Raw genomic sequence first — 22,502 nt, forward strand, 5'->3', positions numbered from 1 at the left:
AAAAAATCTTAAGAGAGAGATACAGGTAAAGTTTTCAAGCGAATTTAAAACTGCGGTCCGTTCTGGTCACGTGACCAATGGCGTCATAACGATAAAAGTGATAAAAATGTACTTAACATATAAATATCTACCAACATGTAATTTTTTGCTTCCTCGCATTTAATGCAACGCCAGATACGCACTTGTACCCAGACTCCCACTTTTTGAAAATTGTACATAGCCCCCTTAATTTTTTATATTTTTTTCGGTACCCGGGCAGTCTGAAATACCTCACACCAATGTGCTTCAAACTGCAATGACTGCTTTTTCAGTAACAAAATATCTTTGTCACAGTGAGCAAAAACGAACTTCAGGGCAATGTCACGTGACTAATGACGTCATCGTCCTACGACTTATACAAGAAGTAGTTTATGGTAAGAGTTATTTCTATACGACGTACTACTCCTGCTGACTTCAAACTGACCAAGTTATTTGGCATTGACAATTTTTCAGTTGCAAAGGAGTTTGGGAAGGTTTTTATTATAATTATATATTGTTTTTATAATTATTATTATTATTATTCTACTCCCCCCACATCCGCTGCAGTCTTTGACTCTACTCGTTCCTGTGACACACTAACCGAGGTTTGCTAAGTTATGCAGTTTCCGTGAGTTGTAGGTAGTGTGTCAAAATGTCCTTCATCACATTAGCTGCTTTTATTAACATGCCTGGATAAATGACTGATCAGGTCGAAAACGTTTGGTGTGTTCCTAATCTTGAATAAATGAACTCAAATCAGTCGAATGCCATTTCAAATGATCTCCGACCAAAACAAACAACCAACAAGAACATTGAGAAGCTTGAGAAGCTTAAAATCGGGCGCTTTGCCTTGAAAGGCAGGGTTCAGTACAGCAGAAACCACGAAGCAGTTACTTAAGTAGCACTCAGTCCGACTGTGTTTGTGTAAGTCACAGGGCTTGCATGAGCTGTATTAGTGTGCATAATATAATATCTAGAACGTTGTCGAGATTGCATTATTACTTAATGACATGATGGTTTCAATTTATAAATGTATTTCACACAATACAAATAAACGATTGAAGTAGACGACTAGAAAATGTAAAGTTTTAAGACTTAGCAAAGTGCAGTGTATTGGTAATACTGTAAGGTGCGGTTTCACCTGAAGGTCGTGTGCTTTTCGGTATTTTCCAGGCATTGCACTTTGATGGGACAGTACTACAACTGTTTACCGGGGAACTACTATTGTCAAGAAAATGATCACAACTTGTTGATGAATGATTGAACATTTGTTTCATACCATTACTGTAATAGCAATTGATGAAGGCTTTTAGTCCTGAACCAAAGTATAAGGACTGGGAAATACTGAAACCCATTATCAGCCACCTTAAACGGAAATATCTTGTTGGTGTTTCAAGGAATCCAAGGAAACTTCACTCATCCCATGTATCTATGTATTGCGGTATTTTGTAATTTTTTGAGTGATTTTTGGGGATGTTTGGCAGGTGATAGTTTTTTTAAAAGAATTAGTAAAATTTAGACAACTAAGAAATATTGAAAATTTAATGTGAATTTAACATTGGAATTTGAAGTTAGAAATTGGCAGACGGACACCAAACAGTCCCGTGACATCCTGGAGTGTTTTTGCATGGGGGTCAACTGTGTGGTGATGTTTCCATTTTTTTCTTCAATCCCCACTGATAAAGAACTGTTGTTGGTGTTATGTTGGTGTTATCACATGTCAAGCCTTTAACAAGGTATGAAAGAACACAAGGATTTAAATTATTCTGGTGCTCAATTTTTGCGTAACTAAAATTAATGTTACTCAAATTCCTGATGGATTCTGTCTTAAACTGTTACGAGCTTAGTATTTCCAAATTATTGCATGTCAATGTAAGGCAAGACAAGACATGCCTTGGTTCTTATGTAATTCTCTTAAAAACACATAAGATATTGACTATAATTTTGTCTGTGCTATGGCAATTCACAGTGGGGTGGTCTTGATGTGTCTTTAACTTGTAGACTGGACTGGACTAGTAAAACGCGGACTTGTAAAACGCCTCTAGACACTTCGAATTCCTTGGCCACAATCATCTTACGGCTCTCTTCAATACATAATGTCTCAAAAAAACAGTAACCTCAGAAAGAAGTCAGAAGCAAATAAGGTCGAAAGACCGAATTTGAACATATAACGGCAAATGTTCTAATGTCACGAACGTAGGAGCCGTGTAGGCCCGTCACCTTTATTTACCACATACTGCCCCCAAATTAAAACAGTACCCTCAGAAAGAAGTCAGAAGCAAATAAGGTCGAAAGACCGAATTTAAACATTTAACGGCAAATATTCTAATGTCACGAACGTAGGAGTCGTGTAGGCCCGTCACCTTTATTTACCATTGACTGTTGATTTCTGGACGGGCCCCGTTCTACCTCGTGTGAGCAATACAAACGACTGCACTCAACAGACGTCAAGTCCGCGTTTTACTAGTCCGCGTTTTACAAGTCCGCGTTTTACTAGTCCGCGTTATACTAGTCCGCGTTTTACAAGTCCGCGTTTTACTAGTCCGCGTTTTACTAGTCCAGTCCAGTCCAGTCCTCGAAATACAGTATGCCAAAACTCCCCGCCCTCTAAAGATAAGTCCTTGACGGTTCTTGTCGTTTTTCGGTGCCTATTCATCTTCGGCATCTTTCTCATCCACCTCTCGTTCTGTCCTGTGTCTGTCATCACACGAAAGAAAAGCTGATTCTCAAAAAATCTGCCACAAAAGGAAATTGACAAAAACAATATGAAAACCATATATCGAAAGTTTCTTATTCTAAAATTTTATCATACGTCTTAATTCAGAGCTACAAAGAAGTTCCTCCTTTTGAGTTATTGATACTGTTCTTACAGTACCTCTTTCCACTAGCGAAATTTTACAAAATTCCTTCGCGGCGAAAAGGTAGCGCGAATCCAGAACAGACTCCAATCGAGAGTGGGTTAATTCTAGATTACTATTAATTAACTATTACAACATTCATTTTTAAAATAGTTTCCCAAGCCGACTAAGCTAACTAAACGTCGAGTGTATCTTTCAGTAAACAAAACATGCCGTTATGACGCCGAAAATCCAGCTCACGCATACTATACCCCGTGACTCACGCAAACCTCCGACTTACGTGCTACTACAGTCATTCCTTTCTAAACATTTTTTTTTTGACCACCACCGTACCTTTCTACCCAAAAAACTCATGAAACCGCCCGGTTTTAACCTGCTTTAACCTTTCAAAAATTAGAGCGTTCGAAACTAAATAAGATCCGTAATCACAAACAACATACAGCCGTTTACCAGCACTCTTTAAAACTCCTGAAACCCTTCAAAATCAGGCAAAATAAATCTTTGAAATAACCTTTATCAATGTTTCTTATTTTTTATTCAGTTCTATAAAATGCCTTTCATACACTACTGTCAAACAAAAATTTCAATTTCCTCAAAGTTTCAAGACAAAAGAATAACAAATATTTCGTGCACAATGTAATTTGATTAAGCCAATATTATCACGTCTAAAAATACTTCAAGCAATTCAGTGAAAACCCGTTTTTTTTTTCGTATCAACGAAAACCACTTTCGAATAATCAATACATGAAAATAACAATAAGATCAAAAGGAAGAAAGGAACCTTTCTAATTATTTGAAGACTTTCAAAGCCGTGATATTATGCATCCAATCCGCGATAAAATTTAATTACAACAAAATCCAAGTTCTCATTTTGAAGTCCATTTTTTTCAGTTGATACCTTTATCCAACTTGTGAAAAATTCCATTCAAGTTCCTATTAATACTGTACATTCCCAATGTTTTGCTCAGGTCTTCAGAAGCGTCTTACTAACCAAATCTAAAATAATTCCAAAACATGCTGTACAAACATTCTACTCTTTGTGACAAACGACTTGACGACCAATTGTTCAGAAATGAAAATCGACACAGTTCTTGCTAAATAAAAAAAAAGTTTTACGGCGGAGTCAGGCTCTAAAAATATACCGCAAGATCACACCCCCATTCATAGTCAGAAACCAGCAAACCATCTAGTTTGCTAAAAAAAAACACTGCGTGACATCAATGACGTTACCTTTTTCATTTACAAAAATAACTTTAACTTGTCAAAGTAAGTGCAATTTCACAATGGTGAATATCAGTACAGTATGGGGCCCAGTTCTCGGCCGGGTCCAGTTCTCGGCCACTTTGTGTTTAACGCGTTTTTTCACACTCCAGTTGAATCAAAAGAAAAAGGTATTTCCTTCAAACGATAGACTGATTCATGTGCTTTAAGTATCTTGAGTTTGATCGTTCAATTCGATATAGAAAGCTCACACGTCGAGTTTACGCGGAGGTGGGTGAATTTGCATTCCCGAAAAATTTGTTTGTTTACGGCTCCAAATTCATGGATGTAGTTAAATTCGTATTTTATCCAAAAGCCCCCACCATACGAGCTAATTTTTGGCATGTGAAACGTAGAATAATTCAGCTTTCTGCTTTAGTTAACTTTTCGTTGAACCGTTTCATTTTTTGGTCTTAATTTACTTCGAAATTTTTTCTTGCGACGTTTGCGTATTTGCCAGTTCTCGGCCACCCTGCTCGCTATCACAGCTTAGCGCTTGGTTTTTAATATAATTTCATCTGCTGCTGCCAGAATGAAAGAAATAAATGTTTTAAAAATAAAGTTCAATCTTATCTCTAAGTTTTGAGCTGACTCTTGTCTTGTCTATTATTTCTACAACACCTAAATCTTTCAAGACCTTTTCACTGCAAAATAAACCATCTAAATGCACGGGTCACACAATGCGGTTTTGCCAGAACCTGCACATAGGCAACTAGGCGCGTTCTAAAGTAAAACAAAGCCTCATAAAAATAATTTGGGATCGATATACTATAAATAGGTTTACAGAGTGATTTTATGACTGTAAAAATTAATTGAGCATTTTTTTACAGATAATTACGCACAATCTTTTAAGTGGCCGAGAACTGGGCCAAGGTGGCCGAGAACTGGGCCCACAAATGGAGCTTTTATTTTTATTATTGCTCGGGCAAATTAATTTTTGACCGGTCGATAGCTTTACACCAAAAAGCTGAATAATGTAGCTAGCTCTGGGAGAAATTTCAAGTTCCTGCGGTTCTTCTGAGGTAAGAAATACAAGTTTACGTCAAAGTGGCCGAGAACTGGGCCAAGGTGGCCGAGAACTGGGCCCACAAATGGAGCTTTTATTTTTATTATTGCTCGGGCAAATTAATTTTTGACCGGTCGATAGCTTTACACCAAAAAGCTGAATAATGTAGCTAGCTCTGGAAGAAATTTCAAGTTCCTGCGGTTCTTCTGAGGTAAGAAATACAAGTTTACGTCAAAAGTGGCCGAGAACTGGGCCAGGGTGGCCGAGAACTGGGCCCACAAATGGAGCTTTTATTTTTATTATTGCTCGGGCAAATTAATTTTTGACCGGTCGATAGCTTTACACCAAAAAGCTGAATAATGTAGCTAGCTCTGGGAGAAATTTCAAGTTCCTGCGGTTCTTCTGAGGTAAGAAATACAAGTTTACGTCAAAAGTGGCCGAGAACTGGGCCCCATACTGTACTTTGCCCCGTAAGCTTTTTTCTCTGTCCTTCCGCCGAAGCAAAAAAACACAACCTGATTACACATTAACCCAAAAGTCGACCAAGTGTGCCTGCAACGATTTCCTGTCAAAACTAAAATGAAAACCATTGCGGTATGCGTCACCCGTAGCGGTTTTGTAGCAACCCCAAGCTATCCCCGTCTTTTTGGCCGCGCCAGGAGACTATGCTCTAGGACGACCAAAGGGTAAACTATAAATCGGCCACGCCCGATTAATAAGAAGGAATTCGTTAGAAACATAGAAGCGTTAAAGGTTTTTTTTTTTCATTTTAAAAAATGTATCACACCAAAACAAAACAAAAAGGAAAGTAATTCGAAAAAATTAGAAAGCTTTTAGGCTTTCAAACACGCGAGTTCCTCAAGTCAAGCCGATTTTTCGATCGAAAAACCTAGTCACGTAAACGCCAGTTCTTGCTTGCGTGATTCATTGCAGGTAATTTCTCCAACGCCGTTCGGTTCCGAAGGAGACTAAAACCCTTAAATGAAAAACAAAAAAAAAATACATATTTTTTTTTCGCTAAAAAGAGCTAGCGTATAGCAACCAGAAAATTACAACATTGGCTTCTGGTTGAATAAAACGAGTCACATAAATATCAAGAAAAAAAATATTCAAAACACAATTTCAAAATAAAATGCATTAGATCACGTACGCGTGTATCAGATAACAGATGCTGTTCGTTTTAAAATCCTAACAATCCCAGCTAAATGTTAAAAAAGAAAAAAAAAAAATGATTCAAGATGAGGCCAAGAAACATTTGAATGGCATTAGAATTTTTGAATTTTCAAAATTGAATTAAATATCCGCGCCAAAGGGCAAGTTTTCATTTTGTCGTCAATTATTTCACTCGATGGCTAAAACCGAACCTTTCAAAAATTCTATTCTAGTGTAGAAATAATTATATTATTACTTTACTTTCCATTTTGTTTTCTGGGCTCTTAGAAAGTTTGCGAGTAAACCTTTTACATCAAGAACCAAAATAAGGTTATTTGGTGTGCAAACATTGAATTCGTATGTGACACACGACTTTGTCGGCCCAACTGTGCACGGATGAAAATGGACAAAATGGACACAATTCTTGCCAAATGAAAAACATCTTCAAAGTGGAGTCTGGCCCAAAAGTGCTTTGGGTACCAGCCGTTTTACACTCCTTCTTATAAAAGCGTGAACACTAAAAAATATGTCTGGAATGTTTGTGTTTAGCCAATCACATGCGAGAACTTCAGACCGCAGAAACCACAAACAGTAAATGGGTTTCCATCGGTCACGGAGCAACTTTAGTTCTTATTTTGTTTCAGGATACACGCTCTGTCTTTTTTAAAAATTTAAAGAACTGCTATTCTTTCGTATCGAGGGCCACATCCAGAACATGGTTTCAGGGATTTTTGAAAGAAAAAAAGGACGGTTTCTCTTACGACGATATACGACATGGTTCAGTGCATGCAGTATGTTGTAGATATGTCTAGACATAAGATGTAAACACGATAAACCGAATATAAAATACAAAATTGTGGAGTTTTCGTTACTGATTGTAAATCTTTTCGGTAGAACAAGGGATTCGATTTATTTCGGCAAACGATTTCAACCCTTAGGCAATTAGAGGTTCCGTGATCGTAAGACTGCAAACTGCAAAGGCTCCAGACGAAAATTATTCAAAATGTTGGCGTGATTGGTGCAAAGTAAACACCTCAATCGCTCAATCGTTTGATTTTCGCTTTTCCTTCCCGCTATCGTTTCGCTGTTATCGAAGAAACAAACCTTCCTTCTATCAGTGTTTAGGTCTGATACAATAGTTGGGGTGAGATAAAAACCGGAAAATGCAAGCTTACCTCAGTACAAATTGTAACATGCCATCAGGCGAACGGTAACTGCAGATACGAATTCGTTACAATTTTTGAAAATTGGCGGCAACTGGGGCAAATCGTAGCGTCGGGCGCATCGGTTTTTCAATTTTTTCTATAAAAAAAAATCACTCAAACCTATTCTTCAGTGGAGCAGTGAATGTTCTCAAAAAGGAAGGAATTACAATTAGTGTGTTTACTTGTAAATTGGAGCGAAACGAGAACCAAATATTGTTCCGTGACCGATGGAAACCCATGTGGTTTCTGCGGTCTGAAGTTCTCGCATGTGATTGGTTAAAAGACAAAGAACATTCCAGACATATTTTAAGTGTTCACGCTTTAATAAGAAGCGGTGTAAAAAAGCGGAAGTCTGCTGCAAGAACATTGCGTGACTGACGTAATGTTTTTCATTTACAAAAAATTGCTAGGGGCTGTCAAACTGGAATCACCAGTTGAGTCAAACGCTTGAATAACACAACTAGTGGTACCTATTGGTAGAAATGCCAACGAGTACAACGGGAGAGAAGAAGGGAGGATAAGTGTAAATGTTTGGCTGAATGTACGCTTTATGATTTTGGTCCAATCAATAAACATTGCGCGTTTTCTTTGAAAATCTTGAATGTTTCTGGAATAAAATGCGATTTTGTGAAGGCTAAATGAGGAAAAAGTTCGAAAATAATACCAAAGTAGTGAAGATTTAGGGAGAAATCTTGTAAACTCCATTCTTTTTGAGAGTTTCAAGCCATTGTTGTTCGATGCCGCTATTTTGGAAAGGTTTCTGCTGTTTTAGCTGTTTTAAAGTCCTAAAGGGCTTAATCAAAGTTGCTATGACCCACTGAACTGGGAAAATAAATTACGAAACAAAAAGCAAACTTTTACAAAGGTTTGTCAAAACAAATCATTTCAAACTTTCCACACTGCAGTTAAATCCACTCAACACGTAAGTATCCAACAAATTTGAGGTTCCATCTTTGTGGCAAAAATCCCATCATAGTTCGTAGAAGTACTACAAATGACCATTTTGTTTTCTGAAGTCTTGAGAAGTGTGAGAGAAGAAGAAGAATTCAATCGTCTTTGATACGCGACTTTGCCGGCTAAACTGTGCACACATGAAAATGAATTCTTGAAAGCATCTCCAAAGTATTCCGGTTCAAAAATGCTCTGGTTTCTAGCCGTTTTTGTAAAAGCAGTTATGCGTGAAACTCCCTGCAAACACATTTCGTGACTGACGGTACTGTTTTCAATTAAAAAAAATTGGGCCTATCAAAACAATCACCGGTTTCGAACTCCAGTACTCGCTTGAGTCAAACGCTTGAATAACACAAAAATATATATTTCACGCTTAACAGAAATCAGGGTATTAGTTCATTTTAAATTGGAAAGTGATTTAATGGCTCTTGCCGAGTAAATATCAAAGGTGAGTGAAATGAATCCTGGCCAAGGAAGCGGCCGAGCGGGTCTGGAACGATTTACCGACAAAAACCACTACTATAACGACGACGAAAAAATTCCGGGCGATTTATGAACCGGGTCCAGTCTCGGCCCGGTTAAAAAGGACAAATCATGACCAGTGGGAGAACTTGGTGAGAACTTGAAAACTTCCGCCAGAATATTTCAAGTTGTATTTCATTTCGACCCTTTTCACCCATGACCAGAGACACTCGTCGACAGTTTTAGTACACAAACTTTTTCACTATTGAAGATACACAAAATTCCCGTCATACTTCCCCTTTATACACAAAGAACATTATTTTAGTACAATTGTAAAACAAAAATGCAAATCAGCAAGACACTGGTCAAGTATCAAACTTAGAACAGTGAACAGTCGAAATGAAACAGTGAAAAAGCACTTTTCTGCTTTATTATTATTATTATTATTATTATTATTATTATTATTATTATTATTATTATTATTATTATTATTATTATTATTATTTTTCGTTTATTATATTTCTGTCATTTAAAAAACACAGTCAATGGGCTACAAGTGTAATATTAATCTAACATGGTTGGTCCTTGTCCAAGAAAATAAACGCAAGCATACCGTGGTGACAAGTTAAAACAAATTACCTGAAACGTTGTACACGGCACCCTAAATATCTCCCCTGAAACTTGATAGAGAACATTTCTTTGAATACCTAAAATAAATGATAGAATATTAATTTTACAACACTGCATGTACCATTCCATACTGGACAGTAGTCTTAATCTCTGGCCAAACAAGCAAGAAAGGGGTTTAATTTTTAATTTATAACCCTCTGATTAATTTCTACAACACGCTTTATCGTTCACTTGGTAAATAGGAAAAACCTATAGCGATAATCATGTCGTAACTCCGTTTTAATGAAAGTTGAATGGTTTATGTAATTTTGTTAACACTGCGATTTGATTAAAACTAAAGACACGAGAGGGTGACTTTGTTCGTTTGTTTTGTACTTGTCTGTTGGGCAACGGATATCAAATCTGCTGGGGCATGTTTGTCTGATGCCCGTCGTCCGATTTTGTACCCCATGATGCGTTTTGTCCAATGAGTGAGCGCGGAAATTAATCGGTGGGTTATATCGCAGGATATCTGTTAGGTTCGGATGATGGATTACAGTAACATTCTGATGTTATATGGGCAACACGCGCATTTGTTGAATAATAATGCGGGATACCAGGACAGTAGACAAGGCTACTGATTGGCTAATTGCAAATTCAGGTATGGTGAATGTACAGTGTACGTAGCACAGCATTCAACCTGCATTCAACCTAACCAGCTCCTGTCGGAACAACTCTGACATTTTTATTATTTCCAGTAGCTTGTGCCGCTTAAAGACTGGTAGCTTTTTAACATCATTTCTTTTCACCGAAAATTTTGTACTTACACTGTCCACTATTTTCTTGGCAAGATTCTTCGTTTCTGCGTTGTCGAAATCTTCATACACTGGTTTGAATGCCATTAAGAATTTCATTTCACAACTCCAAGACTTAAATGTTTCTGTTAACAGGAACAAAAGTAAAATGAGATTAGTATTTACAAACATCTACAAGACAAGTATGAAAAACACATAAAGCGTAGTAAATCCTTGGTAAACTTATTCCGAACATACATACTGTACATGTACACAGCTAGCGATAAAGTAGATGTTTGTATACATGTAGGTTATCAAATGCAATTTCAAACCAAATTTACAAAGCCCTAACTATAGTCATCTTTGAACGTGATAACATTTACAATCATTCTGATACTGGATGTTTGGATGTAATTTGTCAATCTGGGGGTGCCCTCTTAACCCCTTACATTGTAGGCATCCTTCTGATTTCTCCCGACAAACTTAAGAAATGTGTTTTAAATGAATAAAAAAAAACCCAATAATTTTTGATTTCGTATTTGCTTCAAACATGCCCCCACAAAATAAGTCACTCCACACCACGTTCTGTCATCTACAACAGCTTTCACACATGAGGTTCGATTTGTTCCTTTATACAGAAAAGGAAACTTGCAGCGCCAAGATCTGTCATCTACAAGATGACAGATCTTTACCAAGGAGGAAAGCGCAAATGGGACACAAGTTTCCAAGTATTTTCTTCTTAGCTTTGCCTGGAATCGATCTTTCTGCAAAACCTTTGTGAAAGATAACCTCTCTAGATTGGAACCTCAAATGGAATCAAGATATAAGGTACATGTTACCTGGGCACCATCCCCACTGCTTTTCTTGGTCATAGTTATAAGTCACTCCACACCACGTTCTGTTAGTCGTAATGTCTTTTACACATGAGGTTCGATTTGTTCCTTTATACAGAAAAGGAAACTTGCAGCACTCGTCAGGCGACTGTCCATCGACTGTCTTCACACTGCACTCTGACGGTAAAATATAAAATATATTGATTTCGTATTTGCTTCAAACATGTCCTGCAATAAAGAAACTAAACGACATTATAATTGGTCCACACAGCACAATTTGTGATCAACCCATTGACTCCCAGACATTTTTGAAAAAAGCATATTTTTTTAATGTTTTTGACATTTTCTGGTCAGTTATGAGCTAATTAATCTCCAACCTGCTTAAAACGTCACTTGCAACATGAAGGTATGCCTTTCTTTTCACTAGCATCGTGTTTAATGACATTTTTGCTCGGGCATGCGTAAAAGGCAAAGTTTGGAGATATTTGGGTTAGAAAGTGCCCTACCATTTTTAGTTTTTTCGTTTTTCTCGCTTTTCGGTTTTCTTCTTTTCTTATCTTTTTGCTGCAGTTGTTAGCCTTCCACTGGGCTTACTTGCAGTTCAAGAATTTCTGAGAAAAAGCGAAATCTGAACAGGAAATATTTGCCATCAAGGAGCCAAGGGTAGTTGAGGCAAATTCTCCTACGAGTTTTTTGACCCATCCTAAATTGTTAATATTTTTTTTTGGGGGGGGGGGGGGGGGCGGAGGAGGAGGAATCCTCGAAATATTTTAATTAAAGGCCCTTTTAAATAGCCAAACGAGAGATTTCCATAACCTTTCATATACTTAAACTCGTGAAATCCCTACCCTTTTATATACCTGAAGCCTGAAAAAGGTACCCCTTTCGGGCGGAGCCTCCCCGTATAGGCCATTATAGGGAGTACCCCCCCCCCCGGGCATTTGTGTCTGTTACATAAAGTAAATGCCCAGGAATGACACCATCCAAGGAAAATAAATAATTGTGAATTGCACACTTACAACAAAGTTTTGCCTCACAATATATTTCTAGAGCAACCTCGATTAACAGTACAAACGTTTTCTTCATGATAAGCTGTTGCGAAAGCTGTTGTGAAAATCGCGTCTTTCCTATCTAAGCCGTTTAATAACATTAATAAGTACTCTGTATGACAAGAAAAATGTTGTTTACTGTTTTTAAGTGTAATACTCCATAACTTTCGAGCTATTTTAAAAGTTCGCGGCCACCGTACCTCACAGATTTCGCTGAAATTTGGCATGCAGTCTTGTTTTAGGGTCCTAACCACCAAATGGATATTAAAAAGTTTCAATTCTTTTTATTTTGGAAAATGTCGAGAAGGCCGATTTGAAGCGTCCGTGACGGCCCGCCAACATGGCGGATCGAAGGTGTTCTTGTTACTTCGACACTGAACCTGCCGTCACAGTTTGTCAATCATATTTGGTACAGTTATAAAGAGCTATCTTTCTTTTTTCAACTTATCAAAATAGATTTGGCAAATGCTGAGTATGAATGATCAATGGTCAAAAAGTTCAAAGGTATGTTAACGATGTTTTGAACAGCCTCAAATTTACTACAAAATGAAAGGCTTATAACTCCACTGTTATCTCGATTTAGAACTAGCCAATTACCATGAACAAAAGCTTGTTCATTGGTGAATTGACTCCATTAATAAAAAAAATTGGGGAAATGTTACAGTTAAGAATAAAAAATTATAGAACCTCTAGTAAATTGGCCATTTCAGCGCCATTTCAGCGGATCAGCTCATTAACAGCACATAATTGGGACAAACATGAAAGGGTTACGGTCGTTTAAAATAAACAGTTTTCATGTATTCTTTGCTTATCTTAAACAAATACATGATCTTTGCTAAAGATATGGCGATTTTTGAGCGTACGAAGGTTTTTCCAAATTTTTATATCGGCGACTTTGTTGTCGAGATTATACGCTGTTGTAATTCAATATTCGTTTCGCAAGAACTTCTGTTGCTCGCATTTTCCAAATCACTGTTTAAAAAATTGCCCATTCCGTAACAGAGTCATTCTTAATTTTTCTTTAAAAATTACTAGGAATGCAAGAATGTCATAGACTGAACGGTTTTATACTAGTGAAAATACCTGTCAGACATAACTTCAACTGTTCGTGTTATTCGGCTGTTTTCACAAATATGCAAATTAAGGAATTCTTAAAGTGCCTATCTTTAACTATTTCACGCTTAAAGATTCCTCTAAATCTTTTCGCCTACCTTTTGGCCAAACGAAGTTTTGTGTCTCCAGGCAGAATACGCGTTATCAGCAATGAAAGTCGAAGAGATACAGAAGCTCGAGTAAAATTAAAACTGCTGTGAAATGAACATCGTTTGAGCTTGACGCCTATTTATAGATTGCGCCCGTTAATTAAGTTTATTTATTTGACGATCAGATAAAAATCAATGAATGATCAGAGTCAAAAAAGTCCATTTCTAAGCACGAAAAACACAGATATTTCTTTCAGAAGCATTTATGCATAGAAATACCGGTTTATTATTGACTGTTGACGCGGTTAAAAAAATACTCGGTTTCCAGCGGTAAATCTGCATTTATAATAGCTGGGAGTTTAGGGTGTTTTTTTGGTGATGTTTTTGGAGGGGGAGGGGGGGGGGTGGGGAGTGGAAGTGGTGCCTCCGTATCCTCTTTACATCTCTGACACAGTGGCCTAAATTTGGAACAAAAGAGCTCAACTGTTAATAAGCATAATGCGAGCTGATTTCGAAATAAACACGACTTTGCGTTTGTGTCATCAGTAATTATAGCGTTCGAAGAAGGCGTGCCTAAGTCGCGGCAAGAAGAGCGTAATAACAGTGGAGCTACATTTTCCTCATTAAATTGAAATGAATGTCGAATCAATTCTTTTTAAGACAAGTTAAAATAAACAAATGTTTTTCGTCCAGATTTTTACAAAAAGAGAACGGGTGAGCACTTGGCTGTTTTTGTTATCTCGGACTTTTTTTATTACAGTCGAACCTCTCCATAAGGACACCTCTCTAATACGGCCACCTTTATTACGGACAACTTCTGATGCCCCGACAAAATTCTCATTTATTTTCTTTAAAAGAATCCCAATAATGCTTACTTTACAATTTATTAACCTCCCCTAGGGATAAGTTGAAGTTCATTGGTCAAATATAAATTAATGAAACGTCAGTTATTGATAAAACAATAACCCATTCCCCCAGCCTTCGTATCCACTTTTGTTCTCTGACACAGTGGCCTAAATTTGGAACAAAAGAGCTCAACTGTTAATAAGCATAATGCGAGCTGATTTCGAAATAAACACGACTTTGCGTTTGTGTCATCAGTAATTATAGCGTTCGAAGAAGGCGTGCCTAAGTCGCGGCAAGAAGAGCGTAATAACAGTGGAGCTACATTTTCCTCATTAAATTGAAATGAATGTCGAATCAATTCTTTTTAAGACAAGTTAAAAGAAACAAATGTTTTTCCTCCAGATTTTTACAAAAAGAGAACGGGTGAGCACTTGGCTGTTTTTGTTATCTCGGACTTTTTATTATTACAGTCGAACCTCTCCATAAGGACACCTCTCTAATACGGCCACCTTTATTACGGACAACCTCCGATGCCCCGACAAAATTCTCATTTATTTTCTTTAAAAGAATCCCAATAATGCTTACTTTGCAATTTATCACCCTCCCCTAGGGATAAGTTGAAGTTCATTGGTCAAATATAAATTAATGAAACGTCAGTTATTGATAAAACAATAACCCATTCCCCCAGTTCGGGGAATGGGTTATCAATTACTGTTCGTCATGCCATGCCACCCCTTAATGTGGGAGCGCCCCGCCTCAATTCACGATAAAAAAACCTATGGCCGCCCGGTCCATTTATGTAGTTCTCCGCCAGGTCTTTCAATAGGCAGGTTACGAGCCTAGTGGCCCATCAGGCCGGAGCTTATTCCCGTTTCCGCAACGTGAAGCGACTACGCGTATTTTTTTTACTCCTCCCAGATGGGATGCTGGTCAATCGCAGGGTTACCTCCCTTCCCGAAGAGCAAAAGATTGACTGGTAATCATTTTTACACCTGGGTGAAGAAAGGGACTATGGGAGTCGATAGGCTTTCCAAAGAACTTAACGCATTGTCCCCAAAAGCTCTATCCAGGACTGTTTGGTCCAGAGTCCGGCGCAGTGACCATTGAGCGATCAAGCTTCCCAACCGTGTAAGAAAGTGCAAAAATCCTCTCGTATAAGCCCTGGGGTTGTACAGTTTGGTAAGAAGTGTGGGCTTTTAAATGCGGTAGGTCCTTTATCAGTGGGTGGGGTGCCGGTGGGGAGGGGGGTGCTGGGCTTAAAGCGAAATGAGAAAACTACTCTAAATGTAGTGTTGTCTGGAATGCGTTATTGTAAACTGATTTGAATTAAATTAATGAATAAAAGGTGCAGTGTCACAAAGATTTAATAAAATTTGAAAATCTCAAGAAGGTATTGGTATGAATTGCAGTAAATCCACTCATAGAGGTATGGCTTTACTAAAACGTACTTTAAAAAGCCTGATTTTTTTTAAAACGTGGTTTGGTGCAACCTGGTAGGAAAAAAGTGCCTTAAACTTTGACAGATGACTTGGAAGAAATATATGGGCCTTTAATTGGGAGGCTAGGGCTTATGAAAGAAAAGGATTATAAGGGGAATTTTACAGGATCTGCTCAACAGCGCCATCTCGAGCAGCTTTCATTTATCTGGCCACTGCCTTTTTCTCTCTCCAGGTTTAAGTAAGGCCAGATCTCTATAAGTGGATTTACAATTTATATTAACACCTTTATGAGATTTTTAAATCCCGATACGAGCTTTTTTTTTTGAGGGGGGGGGGGGGGATATTGCGTTGAGTTCTTCGGAAAGCCTCTCTCTCATAGTCCCTTTCTTCACCTAGGCCGGAGATAAGGACATATATACGCGATATAAGTCTTGACGCATCACGTTGTTGTTTCAAAACATTGTATCAAAATAAATCAAATTTTCATTAATTTATATTTGAACAGTATTTGACTGAAGAACTCCAACTTATCCCTCGGGGAGGGTGATAAATTGTAAAGAAAGCATTCAATTGGAAACTCCGAGATAACAAAAACACTGCTCACCCGTTCTGTTTTTATAAAAATCCGGACGAAAAACATAACATTTGTTTCTTTTAACTTGGTGTAAAAAGAATTGATTTGACACTCATTTCAGCTCAACGAGGAAAATGCGTTAGCTCCACTGTTATTGCGCTGTTCTTGCCGCAACTCAGCCACGCCTTCGTCGAACGAATGGAGATTTTTTTAAAGAAAGTAAATGAGAATTTTTTCGGGGCATCGGAGGTTTTCCGTAATAGAGACGGCCGTATTAATGAGGTATCCTTATGGAGAGGTTCGACTGTAATAAAAAAAAGTCCGAGATAACAAAAACAGCCAAGTGCTCACCCGTTCTCTTTTTGTAAAAATCTGGACGAAAAACATTTGTTTCTTTTAACTTGCCCTGAAAATGATTGATTCTACATTCATTTCAATTTAATAAGGAAAATGTGTTAGCTTCACTGTTATTACGCTCTTCTTGCCGCGACTCAGCCACGCCTTCTTCGAATGCTATAATTACTGATGACACAAACGTAAAGTCATGTTTATTTCGAAATCAGCTCGCATTATGCTTATTAACAGATGAGCTCTTTTGTTCAACATTCAGACCACTGTGTCAGAGATGTAAAGAGGATACGGAGGCACCACTTCCACCCCCCCCCCCCCCCCTCCAAAAACATCACCAAAAGAACACCCCAAACTCCCAGCTATTATAGATGCAGATTTACCGCTGGAAACCGAGTATTTTTTTAACCGCGTCAACAGTCAATAATAAACCGGTATTTCTATGCATAAATGCTTCTGAAAGAAATATCTGTGTTTTTCGTGCTTAGAAATGGACTTTTTTGACTCTGATCTTTCATTGATTTTTATCTGATCGTCAAATAAATAAACGTAATTAACGGGCGCAATCTATAAATAGGCGTCAAGCTCAAACGATGTTCATTTCACAGCAGTTTTAATTTTACTCGAGCTTCTGTATCTCTTCGACTTTCATTGCTGATAACGCGTATTCTGCCTGGAGACACAAAACTTCGTTTGGCCAAAAGGTAGGCGAAAAGATTTAGAGGAATCTTTAAGCGTGAAATAGTTAAAGATAGGCACTTTAAGAATTCCTTAATTTGCATATTTGTGAAAACAGCCGAATAACACGAACAGTTGAAGTTATGTCTGACAGGTATTTTCACTAGTATAAAACCGTTCTATGACATTCTTGCATTCCTAGTAATTTTTAAAGAAAAATTAAGAATGACTCTGTTACGGAATGGGCAATTTCTTAAACAGTGATTTGGAAAATGCGAGCAACAGAAGTTCTTGCGAAACGAATATTGAATTACAACAGCGTATAATCTCGACAACAAAGTCGCCGATATAAAAATTTGGAAAAACCTTCGTACGCTCAAAAATCGCCATATCTTTAGCAAAGATCATGTATTTGTTTAAGATAAGCAAAGAATACATGAAAACTGTTTATTTTAAACGACCGTAACCCTTTCATGTTTGTCCCAATTATGTGCTGTTAATGAGCTGATCCGCTGAAATGGCGCTGAAATGGCCAATTTACTAGAGGTTCTATAATTTTTTATTCTTAACTGTAACATTTCCCCAATTTTTTTTATTAATGGCATCAATTCACCAATGAACAAGCTTTGTTCATGGTAATTGCTAGTTCTAAATCGAGATAACAGTGGAGTTATAAGCCTTTCATTTTGTAGTAAATTTGAGGCTGTTCAAAACATCGTTAACATACCTTCGAACTTTTTGGCCGTTGATCATTCATACTCAGCATTTGCCAAATCTATTTTGATAAATTGAAAGAAGAAAGATAGTTATTTATAACTGTACCAAATATGATTGACAAACTGTGACGGCAGGTTCAGTGTCGAAGTAACAAGAACACCTTCGATCCGCCATGTTGGCGGGCCGTCACGGACGCTTCAAATCGGCCTTCTCGACATTTTCTAAAATAAAAAGAATTGAAACTTTTTAATATCCATTTGGTAGTTAGGACCCTAAAACAAGACTGCATGCCAAATTTCAGCGAAATCGGTGAGGTACGGTGGCCGGCCAAAGTTCGAATCTTACAGACTATTACAATCAAATATCTCTTTTTATTCCAGAGATATTCGAGTTTTTAAAATATGCAAATTTGCAATGCGATGACGTCATAGACTCAACCAAATTTTGATCAAATATGAAGACAGAGATATTTCAACTAATTTGTATCGAAATTGTTTGCTTCTTTATCGTAACACTCTGCTAGTTGTGTTCCACAATATGAATTTAACAATTTGGTTACCATGGCAACATACTGGATTTCGAGTTGGATTTCGAGTTAGGATTTCGAGCTGGATTTTCGAGTTGGATTTCGAGTTAGGATTTCGAGTCGGAGTTCGAGTTGGATTTTCGAGTTGGATTTCGAGTTAGGATTTCGAGTTCGAGCTGGAATTCATAACGACTGTATTTTTTGAATTCCTTAGATCCTAACTATGCTATTTATAGAATCACTAAAATTGGTTCTTAGGTTTAAAAAACGTAAGCTGCAGTTGGATAACAGTCTTATCACGCACAAGGCGTCAGCTACTTTTATTTACGTTAAGTTTTTGACAAATTTCCTCGGAAAAATATGTGACCCCTTGTGAAACGTCATCGCTTCTGCATGTATTGCATGCCATTTATTTACTGTGCGGTGATGTGCCTTTCTAACCAAAGAACGGAAAGAAGTGGCCAAACATTAACCGCCCGGTTTTAAACTGCTTGAAGTTTCTTGTTGTCAATACAGCGCCCCTATTCCAATAAGCGCCCCCATTCTAATAAGCGCCCCCATTCTTATAAACTCATAAACATTCACGGAAATGAGATTCGTTAATTAAAACCGCCACAATAATTCTCGCAATATTGTGCCGTACGTCCAAACTACGCATTTCATTCAGTTTCATTTTCGCACTGTTTATCACAAAGAAATTATGCTGGGAATCAACTCAGAGCTTAAATACAAGTGTGTATAGCTATACCGAAATTGTCTTTCAGTCAAATAGTATTTTTAAGTCGGAGAAATTCTCGAACTCAGTAATATCCTGCGAACAGAGTCCTTTATTAAAACATTCATCAAAAAGCCGGAATCGACGTTTAGTTTTGTCAATTATTATGCTTTGGCTCGATTTTACATTTATAATATATTTACTACTGCAATTTCTTCAAATGAATCTCTTCAGTGTAAATTTAATATGCTGAACCTTTCTGTGAATACAGTTCATTTAAGCGAGGCGACTATTTATTAATTTATTTCGAACTAAATAACAAACAGCATTTTAACACTCTTGCTAACCCGCCGATCGACAAAGATTTTGTGATACAATCTTTCTAGGTTTCTTTTAAAAACAAATAAAGGAGGAAAAAAATAAAAATGTTATTCACCAGCCTAGGTCGGTCCGTATTGGGAAAAACTGTGCCCTCGGTCTTGGAATACGGATCTCCCGGCTGGTGAATAACATATATATATTTACTGCTAAAATGAACAATTCATTTAAAAGTAACTGCACTTTCAACAATTTGTTGTTTCTGTTATTGTTAGTTATTCTAACATTTATAAAAGTTTTGTTTTGAACATTTAGTTGTTTCTCAAAAATGAAATAAACGCCCTATCCCGAATAAGCGCCCTGTCTCGAACAAGCGCCCTCCCTTGAGTTGCCAAAAGTAAATAAGCGCCCCGGGCGCTAAATCGAATCATTATGGTACTAAGGCAAAGAATATTGTTTGTTATTAAATTTTCAGCCACGGATATTGCATTTCTAGCATTCTGATTGGTTCACTCAATCCCGGTTGTCAGCTCGTATACCTTAGTTTGACCTTATTTGGAAAATGATTGCGTTACTGTTGCCAAACTAAAATTTTTCTGCGGGAAGCGACAGTTCCATCAAAAAAATGGTTTTGAACAGCAAATTTGGCGAGCTCTAAGAACAAGAAATAATTAGCGGTGCCTACAAAAACCAAAAAAATGCCATAGTAAATTAAACTATGCAAAACAAAAGGATAGATGTGAAAAGTGTAATTAATAATACTTTTAAACTGAACGCACAGCAAGAGCGAGTGAATAAAGTAGAAAAGCAGCAAATAATTTACGAAAGAACGGCAAACTGACACAGTTTCATTCAGTGTACGTCATAAAACTAGGCTCAGCACTTCAGTAAAGTTTGTCACCTTTCAATCTTGGTTTTGTCCTTTCATACTTTAATAAACCTGTTCCACTTTGAGCTCAATTTCGCTTCAAATAATAAAGCAGTCTTGATGACAGCCGTGGAGCCGTAAAGAAGTACAATGTAAACACTTGCTTCGTTCGACTTGCACAAGACTTGTAGTTTCCAGAAAAGGCTTTGCTTCGGATCTTCTCGTAAATCTCAACTGTTGTCACAATTTCCATGATATTTAGACGACTTTAGAGGGGATTGTTCGAGGAAAATCTTGGGAAGAAAACTCTGGCTCGCTTTCCTCGTATGTTTCATTCAACTCAAGAAGTGAACACCGCGCCAGAAATTTTCGCGCCTCCTCATACTATCACTTCGTTTACATCAAAATGAAATGTCCATTCGATTTTAACTTGAGAAGAATTTAATAAAACAATTATTCCATTCGCCCTTGTTGGATACGAGTCGTTATAGCCAACTCGGCGCTTCGCGCCTCGTTGGCTATTTACCACCTCGTATCCAACGCGGACTCATGGAATAATTGTTAATTATACGGAGGATTTTGTTATATAGAGGTTCATTGAATTGAGGTTCCACTGTATAAGAAATTATAAAATAACTCAGATACTACGCACGCTCTGATTGGTCAAAAAACCTAATGTACTATTGTAGCGACATGGCCGCACTACGCTCGATTTGGCATAAGGACGAAGAATTAACTTTTAATTAGTTCAATGTTTTCTTTTGGTCTATCTGATTGTTAAAACGGAGCATATGATTCTCATTGTGAAAATTTACTGAGGTTGGATCACAAAAATAAATTTTCTCTTCCACCACAGTTGCAGCGAAGGAACCAGAGAAAAAAACGAGAACGTGGAGACAAACATATGAGAAGGAACACAATAAAACGGTCCGCTTTCGCCGAACTGGAAATATATTAAAAACATGAATATCGTTCCGTTCAACATATTTTACTCGGAAATGTTATTTGAAAGGAATTAATACTGCAACAAATTGGTTGCGATGAAAGCTTACTTGAATTATTTTGATGGCAGAAACTTAAGCTGAGTCCCTGCAATTTGTACATGCTTGAATTATAATTTTAGTTTTATGTGCTTTCAGTGTTTTCTCCCAAGTCTGTTATTTGGCGAAAACAAAAGAATATGGAATAAATAAATTCATATCAAATTTCAAAGCAGAGTTTGTGGATTCGACCTTTATTCTCAAAACCTTCGTCCGTCTGTGAAGTTTGTAAACGTGCAAAGTTTTCGTGCAGTCTTTAACTTTCGCGATGAATGACTCCGGTCACAATTTGCTAGATTTCCACCTCAAAGAACTTTAAAATCGTTGAATACATTATGTACCGTGAGAGTTTGCCTTTTTCCTTTCTTTTCTTTTGACTTTTATGGCTTTAAAAGAACTTTTAAACGTTTTTGTCATGTCAATCAGTGAATTTTGTGTGTGGAGCTGCATCTGAGTTTTATTCTTTCAGCCGCTGTGATTAGTTTACCGCGTCATCCGATGAACTTGTTGAGAATAAGACATTTGATCACGAAAACTAAAATAGATTTTTATTTCTTTTAAGGACGTTTTCTATAGTAATTTAATAAAAGCAATAAACCGCAGTTTCTAGGGCCTTACTGGCGTAATAAAATCACTTGGGATGTTGGGAGAACACTCGAAAAGCTTGTAAATCACGAGCCGTTAGGCAAGTGATTTACAAGCTTTACTCGTGTTCTCCCAACATCCCGCGTGGTTTTATTAGACATAGACATAGACATAATTTATTTAGCCACAAAGAGCTTAGGAGCCGTAGCTCGTTAAAACGCTCTCGTGAAATAAAAAGGTTTTAAAATTAAAAATAAAAAGTGCGTATATGTACAAAATTGTGATTATGCTATGAATAAATAGAAAATCTATATAAATATAACTCTAGTAAAGCCAGTAAAGCCCTAGAAAGTGCGGTCTTCGTGGCTTCTTCGTGGCTTCTTCGTGGCTTCAACCCAAAACCCAAAAGACAGGATCGAGAAAGAGGCTACCAGAGGAATTGTATATAA

At 37.4% G+C, this 22,502-nt stretch overlaps 1 protein-coding gene across 1 annotated transcript in view; it reads right to left on the minus strand.

Annotated features, from left to right (window-relative positions):
* LOC144639157 (uncharacterized) overlaps positions 1 to 22,502 on the minus strand; it is a 68,690-nt gene that overhangs the window by 11,391 nt on the left and 34,797 nt on the right. The window contains exons 21-23 of the mRNA XM_078498412.1: positions 11,155 to 11,325; positions 10,349 to 10,461; positions 9,552 to 9,619 (exon numbers count right to left, since the gene is read on the minus strand). Coding sequence (XP_078354538.1) covers positions 9,552 to 9,619; positions 10,349 to 10,461; positions 11,155 to 11,325 — 352 coding nt within the window. The remainder of the gene's footprint in view (positions 1 to 9,551; positions 9,620 to 10,348; positions 10,462 to 11,154; positions 11,326 to 22,502) is intronic.

Source organism: Oculina patagonica, chromosome 14, assembly GCF_052425735.1.
Source record: "Oculina patagonica isolate OP01 chromosome 14, crgOcupat, whole genome shotgun sequence".
Taxonomy (NCBI): Eukaryota; Metazoa; Cnidaria; class Anthozoa; order Scleractinia; family Oculinidae; genus Oculina; species Oculina patagonica.